This window comes from Mya arenaria, chromosome 8, assembly GCF_026914265.1.
Source record: "Mya arenaria isolate MELC-2E11 chromosome 8, ASM2691426v1".
NCBI lineage: Eukaryota > Metazoa > Mollusca > Bivalvia > Myida > Myidae > Mya > Mya arenaria.
In genome coordinates, this window is record NC_069129.1 from 45,718,761 (window position 1) to 45,733,608 (window position 14,848).

The 14,848-nt window shown below is 40.6% G+C and overlaps 1 protein-coding gene across 1 annotated transcript; it reads right to left on the bottom strand.

The window, feature by feature from the left end:
- Positions 1-53: 53 nt before the first annotated feature.
- Positions 54-1,624, bottom strand: LOC128244249 (uncharacterized). The gene is made up of 3 exons (XM_052962269.1): positions 1,400-1,624; positions 636-894; positions 54-259 (listed from the first exon to the last, which is right to left on the bottom strand). The coding sequence occupies exons 1-3, from the start codon at positions 1,622-1,624 to the stop codon at positions 54-56; spliced, it is 690 nt and encodes a 229-aa protein (XP_052818229.1).
- Between the last annotated feature and the right edge of the window lie 13,224 nt (positions 1,625-14,848).

A 14,848-nucleotide genomic window follows, 5' to 3' on the forward strand; every position in this document is an offset into this window, starting at 1 on the left:
CACCATTCATCACCATGCTCATCACCATCATAACCATCACCACCACCACTGTGCTAATCACCAACATAACCACCACCACCACCATACTTATTACCATCATGGCCATCACCACGGGCACCACAGTGCTTATCACTATCATGACCATCTTCACCACCATGCTCATCATCACGAAGACAATCACCATATATCATCCTGTTCATCCTCATCATGTCCAAAACCATCACCACCGTTCTCATCATCATCATGACCACCATCACCACTGCCACCATCACAAGCTTATCACCATCATGACATTCACCACCACAACCGTGCTTATCATCATCATGACCATCACCACCACAACTGTCCTCATCACCAACATGACCCCCACCCCCACAAGCATGCTTATTACCATCATGGCCATCACAACCACCATCACCATGCATATCACCATCATGACCACCACAACCTCTGTGCTTATAACAATCATGATCATCACAGTCCACCACCTAGCTCATCACCATCATGGCCATCACTACCACCACCACCTTGCTTATCACCATCATGACCACCACCACCACCACCTTGCTTATCACCATCATGGCCACCACCATGCTCATCAAAACCATCACCACCACCACCACCGAGCTCATTACCATCATGACAATCATCACAATCATGCTTATATCCATCATGACCACCACCATCGCCATGCTCATCATCAACATGACAACCACCACCACCATACACATCACCATCATAACTACCACCATCAACGTGTTTATCACCATCATGACCACCATCACCACCGCTCTCAACACCATCATGACAACCACCATCGCGCTCATCACCATCACGAACACCACCACCACCACTGCGCTCGTAACCATCTTGACAATCACCACCATCACCATGCTAATAACCATCATAACAATCACCACCATCACCATGCTCAAAACCATCGTGATAATCACCACCATCACCGTTCTCATAACCATCAAAATAATCACCACTACCATCTTGCACATCACCATCATGACAACCACCATCACCATGCTTATCACCATCATCACCATCACCACCATCACCATCATGACCACCACCACCACCATCCACCATGCTGCTTATCACCATCATCACCATCACCACCACCACCGTGCTCATAACCATCATGACAATCACCACCACCACTGTCCTCATCACCAACATCACCATCACCGTGCTCATAACCAATATGACAATCACCACTACCATCTTGCTAATCACCATCATGACCACCACCATTAACGTTCTTATCGCCTCACCATCACCACCAACCACAATGCTCATAACCATCATGACAATCACCACCACCACTGTGCTCATCACCAACATAACAACCATCACCGTTCCCATAACCATCATGACAATCACCACTAACATCTTGCTCATCACCATCATGATCACCACCACCACGGTGCTTATCACAATCATCACCATCACCACCAACCACCGTGCTCATAACCATCATGACAATCACCACCACCACTGTGCTCATCACCAACATAACCACCACTAACGTGCTTAACACCATAATGGTCATCACAACCACTATCGCCGTGCTTATCACAATCATGACCATCACAATCACCGTGATTATAACCATTATGACCATCACAATCCACCACCTAGCTCATCACCATCATGACCACCACCACCACCGTGCTAAAAACCATTATGACACCACCACCGAGCTCATCACCATTATGCTTATAACCATCGTAACCACCACCACCATCACCACCACCACCATCACCGTGCTCATAGCCATCATGAAAATCACCACTACCCTCTTGCCCATCACCAACATGACCACCACCACCACAAAGCTCATCACCATCTACCATCACCATGCTCGTCTCCTTCGGCACATCCACCACCACCACCAACACCACCACCACTGTGCTTACCACCATCGGTACATCCTACCACACCACTACCATGCTTACCACAATCAGCACCTCTACCACCACCACCGTGCTTACCACTATCAGCACATCCACCACCAATGTGCTCACCACCATCAGCATATCCACCACCACCACCACAGGGCTTATCACCATCAGAACATCCACCACAACCATCACTGTGCTTAACACCATCAGCACATCCACCACCACCGCCGTGCTTACCACCATCAGCACATCCACCATCACCACCACCACAGTGCTTACCACCATCAGCACATCCACCATCACCACCACAGTGCTTACTATCATCAGCACATCCACCATCACCACCACAGTGCTTACCACCATCAGCACATCCACCATCACCACCACAGTGCTTACCACCATCAGCACATCCACCATCACCACAACCTTGCTCACCACCATAAGCACATCCACCACAACCGTGCTCACCACCATTAGCACATCCACCACCATCACCACAACCGTGCTCACCACCATTAGCACATCCACCACCATCACCACAATCGTGCTCACCACCATTAGCACATCCACCACCACCACAACCATGCTCACCACCATTAGCACATCCACCACCATCACCACAACTGTGCTCACCACCATTAGCACATCCACCACCATCACCACAACCGTGCTCACCACCATTAGCACATCTACCACCATCACCACAACCGTGCTCACCACCATTAGCACATCCACCACCATCACCACAACCGTGCTCACCACCATTAGCACATCCACCATCATCACCACAACCGTGCTCACCACCATTAGCACATCCACCACCATCACCACAACTGTGCTCACCACCATTAGCACATCCACCACCATCACCACAACCGTGCTCACCACCATTTGCACATCCACCATCACCACAACCGTGTTCACCACCATTAGCACATCCACCACCATCACCACAACCGTGCTCACCACCATTAGCACATCTACCACCATCACCACAACCGTGCTCACCACCATTAGCACATCTACCACCATTGTGCTCACCACCATTAGCACAACCACCACCATCACCACCACAGTGCTTACCACCATCAGCACATCTACCACCATCACCACAACCGTGCTCACCACCATTATCACATCTACCACCATCACCACAACCGTGCTCACCACTATTGGCACATCCACCACCATCACCACAACTGTGCTCACCACCATTAGCACATCCACCACCATCACCACAACCGTGCTCACCACCATTAGCACATCTACCACCATTGTGCTCACCACCATTAGCACATATACCACCATCACCACAACTGTGCTCACCACCATTAGCACATCCACCACCATCACCACAACCGTGCTCACCACCATTAGCACATCTACCACCATTGTGCTCACCACCATTAGCACATCTACCACCATTGTGTTCACCACCATTAGCCCATATACCACCACCACCACTATGGTGCTCACCACCATCAGCACATTCACCATCACCATCACTATGTGCTCACCACCATCAGCACATCCACCATCATCACCACTACGGTGCTCACCACCATCAGCACATCCACCATCATCACCAGTACATTGCTCACCACCATCAGTTACTGAAACATGGAACCAATGCAGTCACTTATTGCCATAAAACTCTTATATGTATTAGAAACGAATATCATAATTAAAGAAGCAAAAATCAAATATATTCAAAAACGTGCTTATATTAAAAATATTGTTTAAAAATAATTTAAAATATGTTCAATACACTAATGTATAGATCTACATAGCTGTAGACTGCTTTTCACTTTACAATTCATGAGTCTTTCCATCCAGTCTATTATAAGCCATGTGCAAAATTATAAATATGAGGCCACATAAATGTGCAACTTTTTTAAAAAACAATATTAAATAGGAATATACACGAATATGAAATAAACCTTTTCTGGTACCCATGTTTGGTTAAGAAAATCTTGGGAAAGAATGCTGGTGCCTTTTAGCATTTTCACTTTAAGATTTAAAAAACCACCAGAAAATGCCTTTTTCAGTTTTCGTGTTATTCTTGAAAAATAAATCTGATTTGTTAATTCGAAAAACATTTAAGAATAATCAAAATAATTGATTTAAGTGAAAGGATTTTTTCAACAGAAACTTTTTTGTTTTTTCTTTAAAATAACAACATTGATTTGACATGGATCCAAATAGTGCATATCATTGAACTTTCTCCAAAATTTTAAATGCATAATAGATTATTTTTATTTGAACAAATTTTAATACATATCTTTGTTGATGATGTTGTCCACAGCATATTGTGCGAACAAGACTGCCAAAGCATTCCCATCACAACATTTACCATCAACATGACAGCAACCACCACCATCACCACCATGCCAATGTAGCTCCATACCACCAATCTAAATAAAACAGCTTAGGTACTATGGACAAGACATTAAAAGAGCTTCAAAGGTAAGCTAAGGTAATCATTATTTTCATTATCATCATCATCATCATCATCATCATCATCATCATCATCATCATCATCATCATCATCATCATCATCATCATCATCATAACCATCATCATCATCACAACAACAACCAGCAACATCAGCATCATCATCATCAACATTACAATCATCATCTAAATGCACTACCATTATCACAATCCATTTCATACTCATTGTATGACTTTGTTTACCTGGTCAAGTTCAGCCATTGCGTCTTCATTGCCTGTACACCCATAGCCATCTCCACTGCAAGAGGCATCTCTTCTGGTTGGATGATTAGACACTTCCCGTAATGCAGTAGCTGAAAAAGTGAACAGCTGGAGTCTCTTATTTTAGTTAAGAATGTATGCATAATCAAAACAAGTATCAAATCAGGTATGTTTTTGACACAAAAATAATCATAGTATTTGAATTATTTCTTTTATTGTTTTGTACTTTATATTCATAAGCCATTTAAAAATTCAAAGTAGCATTATCTATACCATTTTTACCAATAGATGTAAAGTTTCATACACTTTGATCACTTTTTGTCAATACTAGCATTATCTATGTATTTACCTAAAGGTGCTAAGTTTCATACACTTTGATCACGTCCGCTTCAATCCAGCTGTCAAGCTACTGCCATCAGTGAGTTATGTCCCATAACCAACCAGAATGCATGTGTCATCACATCAAGTGGACAGTTGGGCACTTCCCAGTACAGTAGACACTGAAACATTGAACTGATGCAGTCATTTATTTTAATAAAGAGTTTATACGTAAAATTAAAACAAGTAGCTTAATCAAACAAACACATATTAAACATATTTAGTGTTAATTAACTAATATTATTCAATGCTAATAAAAAAATAAACGTCGCATTACTATAACAAGAAACACCATTGGACATTCAAGTTGCTGTAATCAAATACTGGCCTAAAAGGCTTCATTTAAGTATGATTTTGGTGTTTTTTGTTTGCGAAATGTTTTTGGAAGTTTGTCTAATTGACCCACCAACTTCGGGCCCCAGTACTTTTTTTTGCAGAAAAACACGGGGATTTTTTTTAACCTCTATGGGATAACAGATTAAAGTTGTTTTAGCTCAAAACAACATCTTATACCAAAAGGAGCATTATGCTTTGACCGGAAGTGAAATAACGCGAAACAAAAAAAATATTTTCAGTACGGGGTTTTTCTCCTGCGGGATAAATTTCCCAGATTTTAGCAAAAAAAAAATCAATTCAAGCCTTATGTTTTTGAGATTATTTACATTACTTTTAAGTAAATAGCTCTTTGATGGACTATTTTAGAGTCATTTCTTTCATTTGAGAATTCCTGAATTTAATGCAGTAAAATATATTTTATGGGAGAAAAACAAAGCAAAAATCAAGTATGCCATTTAACAAAAAATAGCACGATAAATGCACTTTAAAATTCAACTTCCAGCGGTTGGGTGTTTTTTAGATGTAAAGTTGTTAAACATATTTATATTGAGTAAATGATATAAAGTTAAAGTTATATTTATTTTTTTTAACTTCAGATTTTAATAATTAGTTGTATGTAACTGTCGGCATCGTCGATATACAGACGTCCTAAAATCTAGTTATGTTATGGCCTTGTCACCATTAGTGATCTTCCAGTTTATTAATTGCTAGAACTTTCATTAAAGGCTTTAAAATTTCATTTAAGAACTACCAAGTGATATATAATTTCGTTTAATTAATGGATAACTACACCCTCCTCCCCTCCACTACCACTAAACATTTTAAAGCTGCACTCTCACAGACTTGCCGTTTTAACAGATTTTTTGTCTTTGAATGAGCAAATTTTTGCGTTAATATCTGCAAACCAGTGATCAAAGACTGCTGCCAAAAAATAAGATCGCAGATATTTAAATTTCAGTTTGCAAACTAATATTTTATCTCTTTAAAGCGTTACTTACGGTTAAAAAAAATTGCATAAAACATAAAAAAATTAACTTAAAAAGAAAACATCTGTGACTATTTTTTGTCAGCAGTCTTATATGAATGGTTTGAATGCATTTTCACGTTCATGACAAAAAGAAATATGTTGTCAAAACATTCAATCTGTGAGAGTGCAGCTTTAAAATATTTCTAGAATGATTTTATTGCCTAGGTAAAATACCTTTAATGACTACAATTTTTTTTTGGCATAACCAAATGTTACAAATATCCAATTCAATGGTGAAGTACTACCCCTACCCCCATACACAACCCATTTAATACTAATGTAATTCTATTGTAATCTATACTTTGTGTACACAATGTTTCATACTGACTGTTAAAGGGTTGGTTAAACATAATGGCACCCAATATGGGGATTATACCCATGATAGACATTGTACTAGCATTGTCCCCTACTCAGTCCCGGTGGCTGATTCCCACCCAGACACACATTAAAGGGACTTTGACACCCCAGATGATCCAAAAACGAGATATTCAGTATTACCTCAAAACAAGCCTAGCCAAATCATACTAACTATTACCAGACTGATAATACATCATTTTATGTGTTTGAAGATTTCATCACTGTCTTTCTCAGCCAAGTAGTTGCTTAACCTATGTGTCCTAGCTTGCATGCAAAACCTTAACCAGAATTTCTAAGTTGAATAATGAAGGCCTATTTTATGCATTATATGTAAAGTAGAGTTATCTAACTTGGTTATTTAAGTAGGTTGGCTGGTTGAGTACCATAGTATCAAGTATCAATGCGATACCTCAAGTAGTAGCTAAGATATTAACCTATGGGACCACTCTCGATGTTATTCATTGCAGGTTTCGCAGCATTTTGGGTACAAAAATACTCCTTTAGCGAATATACCATCAACCGATGGGGGTAAAACTCCCCCTTTGGTTTCAAAATTTTGTTCAGTCACACTTGGGTAAGTGGCGTGGTCAAGCTATAATGCAGCCATTATAGGACGCGGGCAGACCTTTATGAACTCAACAGCAACAGGATCAGGACTACACTTTACACTTTCAATTGAATTCTTCAAAGTGGAATAACCGCAGCCACAGTGGCATATAAACAAAAGACTTCTAATAGTCCTGCCACATATGAAGATTTCATATGACTATACATGAAATAAACTTAAATCATACTGGATTTGCAATTGGATTTATGTTATTTGTTATCTCTGATTTGAAAGGAACATTATTCACAGAATAAAGGAATGGAAAACTTGAACAAAAGTCTCTGAATGTTGAAAAAACTACATCAGCCAACAGCCAACCTCAAATACTCTAAGGCTTACCAACAGTGGCTGTCGATCAGCAGGGACTGAAAACAAAGAGACACAGGGGCTCCAGTCTACTGTGCTATTCCCCAATCATTCGAAGTACCCCCTGTGAGCGCATTATATATATATATATATATATATATATATATATAAATATATATATATATATATATATATATATATATATATATATATATATATATATATATATATATATATATATATATATATATATATATATATATATATTGCTGTTCAGTTTTCTTAATATTTTAATCAATTACGATCGATGTTTGAACATATTTGTCTAGACCTATAGATGCACTTGATCGTGATTCAGGACATGCTTAAGGTATAAAATCAACCGGATGCACTCGTGTTACCCTTCGGCAAATCTTGATATTGCCACTTTTGTACTCAATGATGAAACTAAATGATAAGCAATGGCGTTGAAAATTACCAAGAAAACTCCTGGGCGGAAATGTGAAAGATATTTTGTCAAATTTCCTTCAAGAACTATAACTGAACATTTGATCATCTCCGACTCACAATACGTAATAACATTGAGGATACAGTCGAACCTCGTTGGCTCGAACTCCCAGGAACCGGCTAAAATACTTCGAGCCTCGAACAATTCGAGCCAAGAGGGAAATGCTTACATACAGTACAAAGAAATTGGTCCTTTACAACCAGTTCGAGCCAACGATGAATTCGAGCCAAAGGTATTCGACTGTATAATGATCATAGCGTTAACAATATTATATATCTAAACGACAAAATTTTGCTTTTTTGTGCATATTTTTTTAAAAGTAAAAATAGGGCCCCTGTTAAAGAAAGGATTTTAGTCGTAGGATAACTAAAACTAATTGCCATCAACTAAACCAACCGTCTTCTACCACAGTCTCATCTCTCTCAACAAGCATCAACACACTACTTCAAGATACCACAATGTGCAACAAGCTATCGGCGCAATCTTTTTCCTCCGAACTTGTAAGGAGTGGAACAGCCTTCCACTTGGCTTCGTATTAGCGGCCTCAGTTGATGTCTTTAAGGCTGAACTAGCCACTGTCTTTATCTAGACACTTAAATGCGCTTTTATTTGACACGCTTATTCAAAATTTATACACACACAAGTATAACAAACATAATTTTTGAGTGATAAACCTTTAACTACTTACTAAATAATGCATTTATGGAAGATATTAATTACTGCTAACAAGATTGTAACCGTGCATTTAATAGCAGAAAGCGCAAAAATGTTAAATGGTTGGTGAATGCTATAATATTTGCTGTGATCTACTATAGTCTCATAAGGTAGAAATAGCGTGTTTTATGCTCATTTCTGCTCATTTCTTTCAAACCAAACTCGGTATCCTTCATAGGAACCATTGTTTTCGACATTTATTCATCCTTTTTGGAATTTTAAAACAATATTATTAAATGTGATAAATCTTATTTGGGAGTAAGAGTGCATCTTAAATATTGTAAACAAATTGTCAAGGCTGCCGGACCGCCCAACACTGGGAGTATCGCCTTACCGGTCCTTCTGTTCTGTCAAGGCGGTCCTTTGATGATTGATTAACATGTCACCGGTCCGGCCGCCATTGGCCAGTTTAGATCACGTGGGCTTCTTTTACTATATAAACAGCATTCCTTTCGGCATCAATTGGGACCACTCTAGGTGTCCTTCATCGTAGGGGCCGCGGCATTAGGAGATCAAAATTTTTCGTTTGGCGAATATCCAACAAAACGGTGGGAATAAAACTCCTCCTTTGGCCTCAAAAATATGTTTCAGTCGCACTAGGGGATGAGACGGGGTCACGCCATTATGCAGCCATAGGGCGCGGGTAGACCTTTATAAACCCAACAACAACAACAACAGCAATCCGCCCGGTTAGCTCAGTCGGTAGAGCGTTGGACTGTTAATCGGACAACCCGTGTTCGATTCCCGGGCGGACCAGGTCACTTCTGTTTTGATTGGTTATGAAATCCTTTCTACGACCATTCGCACTGTTCCACTGCCCCTGGCATGTACAAAAGTTGTCAGTTTCTTGCAGAAGTGAAGGCACCTAGTACTGGTTCACCGCCCATGATAGGTGTGCTGTGGTTGATCTGTCACTCTGGGACCCCTCAATGTGCTCACGCCGGGACCCGGAGTATAAACTACTACCACCACCCAACATCAATCAAAATCGGACCCCTGTTCTAGTAGTAACACATCCAAGGTCGCAGGTTCGATTCCCCGCCGCACCACTAAAAAGATACTAGTCGTCTTCCTGGAGATACCTTACATTTGTGTTAATTAATTGTTATTTACGTGCACCGATGGATTAGCATGATAGTCGAAATGTACATCATGATTATACCGTATTTTAAGAATATTTAAAAAAAGTTAATGATCTTATATATAAGTATTTTTATGCCCCCGAAGGTGGGCATATTAAAATCGCACCGTCCGTCCGTCCGTCCGTCCGTCCGGCTCTATTACTTTCCCTTGTATGGACAGATTTAAAAATAACTTGCCAAATGTGTTCCACATACCAAGACGACGTGTGGCTACAAGACTCGTGTCCCTACCTCAAAGGTCAAGGTCACACTTAGTGTTTATTCACAATGGAGTGCTGCATATAAGGACATAGAGTATAGGTTGTCGTGTCCGGGCTGTAACTTTCTCTTGTATGGACAGATTTTAAAATAACTTGCCACATGTGTTCCACATACAAAGACGACGTGTCGCGTGCAAGACCCGTGTCCCTACCTCAAAGGTCAAGGTCACACTTAGTGTTTATTTACAATGGAGTGCTGCATATAAGGATATAGAGTATAGGTTGTCGTGTCCGGGCTGTAACTTCCCCTTGTATGGACAGATTTTAAAATAACTTGCCAAATTTGTTCCACATACCAAGACGACGTGTCGCGTGCACGACCCGTGTCCCTACCTCAAAGGTCAAGGTCACACTTAGTGTTTATTCACAATGGAGTGCTGCATATAAGGACATAGAGTATAGGTTGTCGTGTCCGGGCTGTAACTTTCCCTTGTATGGACAGATTTTAAAATAACTTGCCAAATGTGTTCCACATACCAAGACGACGTGTCGCGTGCACGACCCGTGTCCCTACCTCAAAGGTCAAGGTCACACTTAGTGTTTATTCACAATGGAGTGCTGCATATAAGGACATAGAGTATAGGTTGTCGTGTCCGGGCTGTAACTTTCCCTTGTATGGACAGATTTTAAAATAACTTGCCAAATGTGTTCCACATACCAAGAAGACGTGTCGCGTGCAAGACCTGTGTCCCTACCTCAAAGGTCAAGGTCACACTTAGTGTTTATTCACAATGGAGTGCTGCATATAAGGACATCGAGTATAGGTTGTCGTGTCCGGGCTGTAACTTTCCCTTGTATGGACAGATTTTAAAATAACTTGACAAATGTGTTCCACACACCAAGACGACGTGTCGCGTGCAAGACCCGTGTCCCTACCTCAAAGGTCAAGGTCACACTTAGTGTTTATTCACAATGGAGTGCTGCATATAAGGATATAGAGTATAGGTTGTCGTGTCCGGGCTGTAACTTTCTCTTATATGGACAGATTTTACAATAACTTGCCATATGTGTTCCACATACCAAGACGACGTGTCGTGTGCAAGACCCGTGTCCCTACCTCAAAGGTCAAGGTCACCCTTAGTGTTTATTTACAATGGAGTGCTGCATATAAGGATATAGAGTATAGGTTGTCGTGTCCGGGCTGTAACTTTCCCTTGTATGGACAGATTTTAAAATAACTTGCCACATGTGTTCCACATACCAAGACGACGTGTCGCGTGCAAGACCCGTGTCCCTACCTCAAAGGTCAAGGTCACACTTTGTGTTTATTCACAATGGACTGCTGCATACAAGGACATAGAGTATAGGTTGTCGTGTCCGGGCTATTACTTTCCCTTGTATGGACAGATTTTAAAATAACTTGCCACATGTGTTCCACATACCAAGACGACGTGTTGCGTGCAAGACCCGTGTTCCTGCCTCAAAGGTCAAGATCACATATAGTGTTTATTCACAATGGAGTGCTGCATATAAGGACATAGAGTATAGGTTGTCGTGTCCGGGCTGTTACTTTCCCTTGTATGGACAGATTTTAAAATAACTTGCCACATGTGTTCCACATACCAAGACGACGTGTCGTTTGCAAGACCCGTGTCCCTACCTCAAAGGTCAAGGTCACCCTTAGTGTTTATTTACAATGGAGTGCTGCATATAAGGATATAGAGTATAGGTTGTCGTGTCCGGGCTGTAACTTTCCCTTGTATGGACAGATTTTAAAATAACTTGCCACATGTGTTCCACATACCAAGACGACGTGTCGCGTGCAAGACCCGTGTCCCTACCTCAAAGGTCAAGGTCACACTTTGTGTTTATTCACAATGGACTGCTGCATACAAGGACATAGAGTATAGGTTGTCGTGTCCGGGCTGTTACTTTCCCTTGTATGGACAGATTTTAAAATAACTTGCCACATGTGTTCCACATACCAAGACGACGTGTTGCGTGCAAGACCCGTGTCCCTGCCTCAAAGGTCAAGATCACATATAGTGTTTATTCACAATGGAGTGCTGCATATAAGGACATAGAGTATAGGTTGTCGTGTCCGGGCTGTAACTTTCCCTTGTATGGACAGATTTTAAAATAACTTGCCACATGTGTTCCACATACCAAGACGACGTGTCGTTTGCAAGACCCGTGTCCCTACCTCAAAGGTCAAGGTCACACTTAGTGTTTATTCACAATGGAGTGCTGCATATAAGGACATAGAGTTTAGGTTGTCGTGTCAGGGCTGTTACTTTCCCTTGTATGGACAGATTTTAAAATCACTTGCTACATGTGTTCCACATACCAAGACGACGTGTCGTGTGCAAGACCCATGTCCCTACCTCTAAGGTAAAAGATACACTAAGTGTTTATTCACAAGGGGATTCTGAATATAAGGACATAACAGTGTAGGTTGTCAAGTATGGGTGGTATTTTTTATGTTTAGAGGCAATTTATAATAACTTGCCATATGTATTTGACACGTAAAGGCAAGATCAACTTTTCATGTACTGACCTTGTTCGTAGGTCAATGTCACATTCGGGGGCATTCGTCACATACTGTGACAGCTCTTGTTTCAAAATGTTATATATATATATCATTGTAATATCAAACGTCGCAGAAGTTTAAATATATTGAATACAGAAATGTTGAACATTTTATAAACGTACTTTGCTTTTAAAATAATGAGTTTAATACTTACAATTTGCAGATAACCTGTGATTGACAATGCTCGTACGGACGGACGGGTAGACGGACTCTTAGGAGAGCAGTGCAGCGACCATCCATCTGGAAACGAACAAACGACTAAATAATGAGATATTTACAATTAGTACGACTTAGGTGGAAGTAAAATTTGTCGGTAACTATTCTGAAACATATCGAACGGGAGCACGTAAAGTGTGCAGACTAAAAAAGATCGCTTTAACATATATGCAGACTTGAGACTCGCCCAACCCCACCCAAACCCCCGATGGTGGTGGTAATATTTGTTGGTGACTATTCTGAAACATATCGAACGGGAGCACGTAAAGTGTGCAAACTAAAAAAGATCGCTTAAACATATGCAGACCCGAATCCCGCCCCACCCCCACCCCAACTTCCTATGGTGGAGGTAATATTTGTTGGCGACCATCGTGAAAACATATCGAACGTGCGCACGTCAAGTGTGCAGACTAAAAAAGATCGCTTAAACATATGCAGACCCGAATCCCGCCCCACCCCCACCCCAACTCCCTATGGTGGAGGTAATATTTGTTGGCGACCATCCTGAAAACATATCGAACGTGTGCACGTCAAGAGTGCAAACTAAAAAAGATCGCTTAAACATATGCAGACACGAATCCCGCCCCACCCCCACCCCAACTCCCTATGGTGGAGGTAATATTTGTTGGCGACCATCCTGAAAACATATCGAACGTGCGCACGTCAAGAGTGCAAACTAAAAAAGATCGCTTAAACATATGCAGACCCGAATCCCGCCCCACCCCAACCCCAACTCCCTATGGTGGAGGTAATATTTGTTGGTGACCATCCTGAAAACATATCGAACGTGCGCACGTCAAGTATGCAGACTCCAAAAAATTGCTTTAACACATGTTGTCTCGAACCCCGCCCTAACCCCAACCCAAACCCCCACCCCCGATGGTGAATGTAATATTTGTTGGTGACCATCCTGAAAGCATATCGGACGGGTGTAGAGGATAATTGTTTGTTTCAGTGAGCACCAAATGTTATGTTTCACGAGTGGCGTAGCGAACATTTTTGGTGTTCAGGAGATGAATTTTTATGCGATATTGTATTGAAAAAAAACCTCTTTACTTATATGCATACAAAGGATATACAATGACTTAATTGAAGATTCATAGAAAAACGCTCCAACTTGTACAAGAACGTCACGTTATAATTTTGTAATAGATGTCATTGGAATTGGGTCCCAACCCTTCGTGCGATGACGTTTGATTTCGACGTAAAGCGGGCTAAAGTTCAAAGCAATGAAATATCACTGATTGAAACAGAGAAATATCATTTTTATTTCACTAATACATTTTTATGACTTACCGGAAAGCATGTAATAAAAATTGATAATCAAAACAAAAACAACGTTATTTTTTATATTTAGAGCTGCACTTTCACATATTGACCGTTTTGACATAAAAAATTTTTGTCTTGAAATGAGCCAATTTTAACGTAAATATGAAAAACTGCGAGCTGATATTTTGTCAGTAATCTTATATCATTGGTTTGCAGATATTTACGCAAAAAATTGCTCTTTCCAAGACAAAAAATAAAAAAGTTGTAAAAATGGTAAATCTGTGAGAGTGCAGCTTTAAAACTCAGATAGTACATACCTAATCATATAAGAAACGATAATAAGTGTATCCTTTTGAGTTATTAAATTAGCTTTAAATACTATTAATATTCCGCACTGCACAAGACAACATATTATACATGTATGATGCCAATATTTCACAAATCCACAGAGGCGGCAATGGCGCTATAGCAGCCGTTGGTCAATTCACTATTGACTGATTAATGACTTCATGAAAGCCAATTAGCAAATCATTCTGGATGGTAGATCGAGTGTATTGATGATTGGCAGAG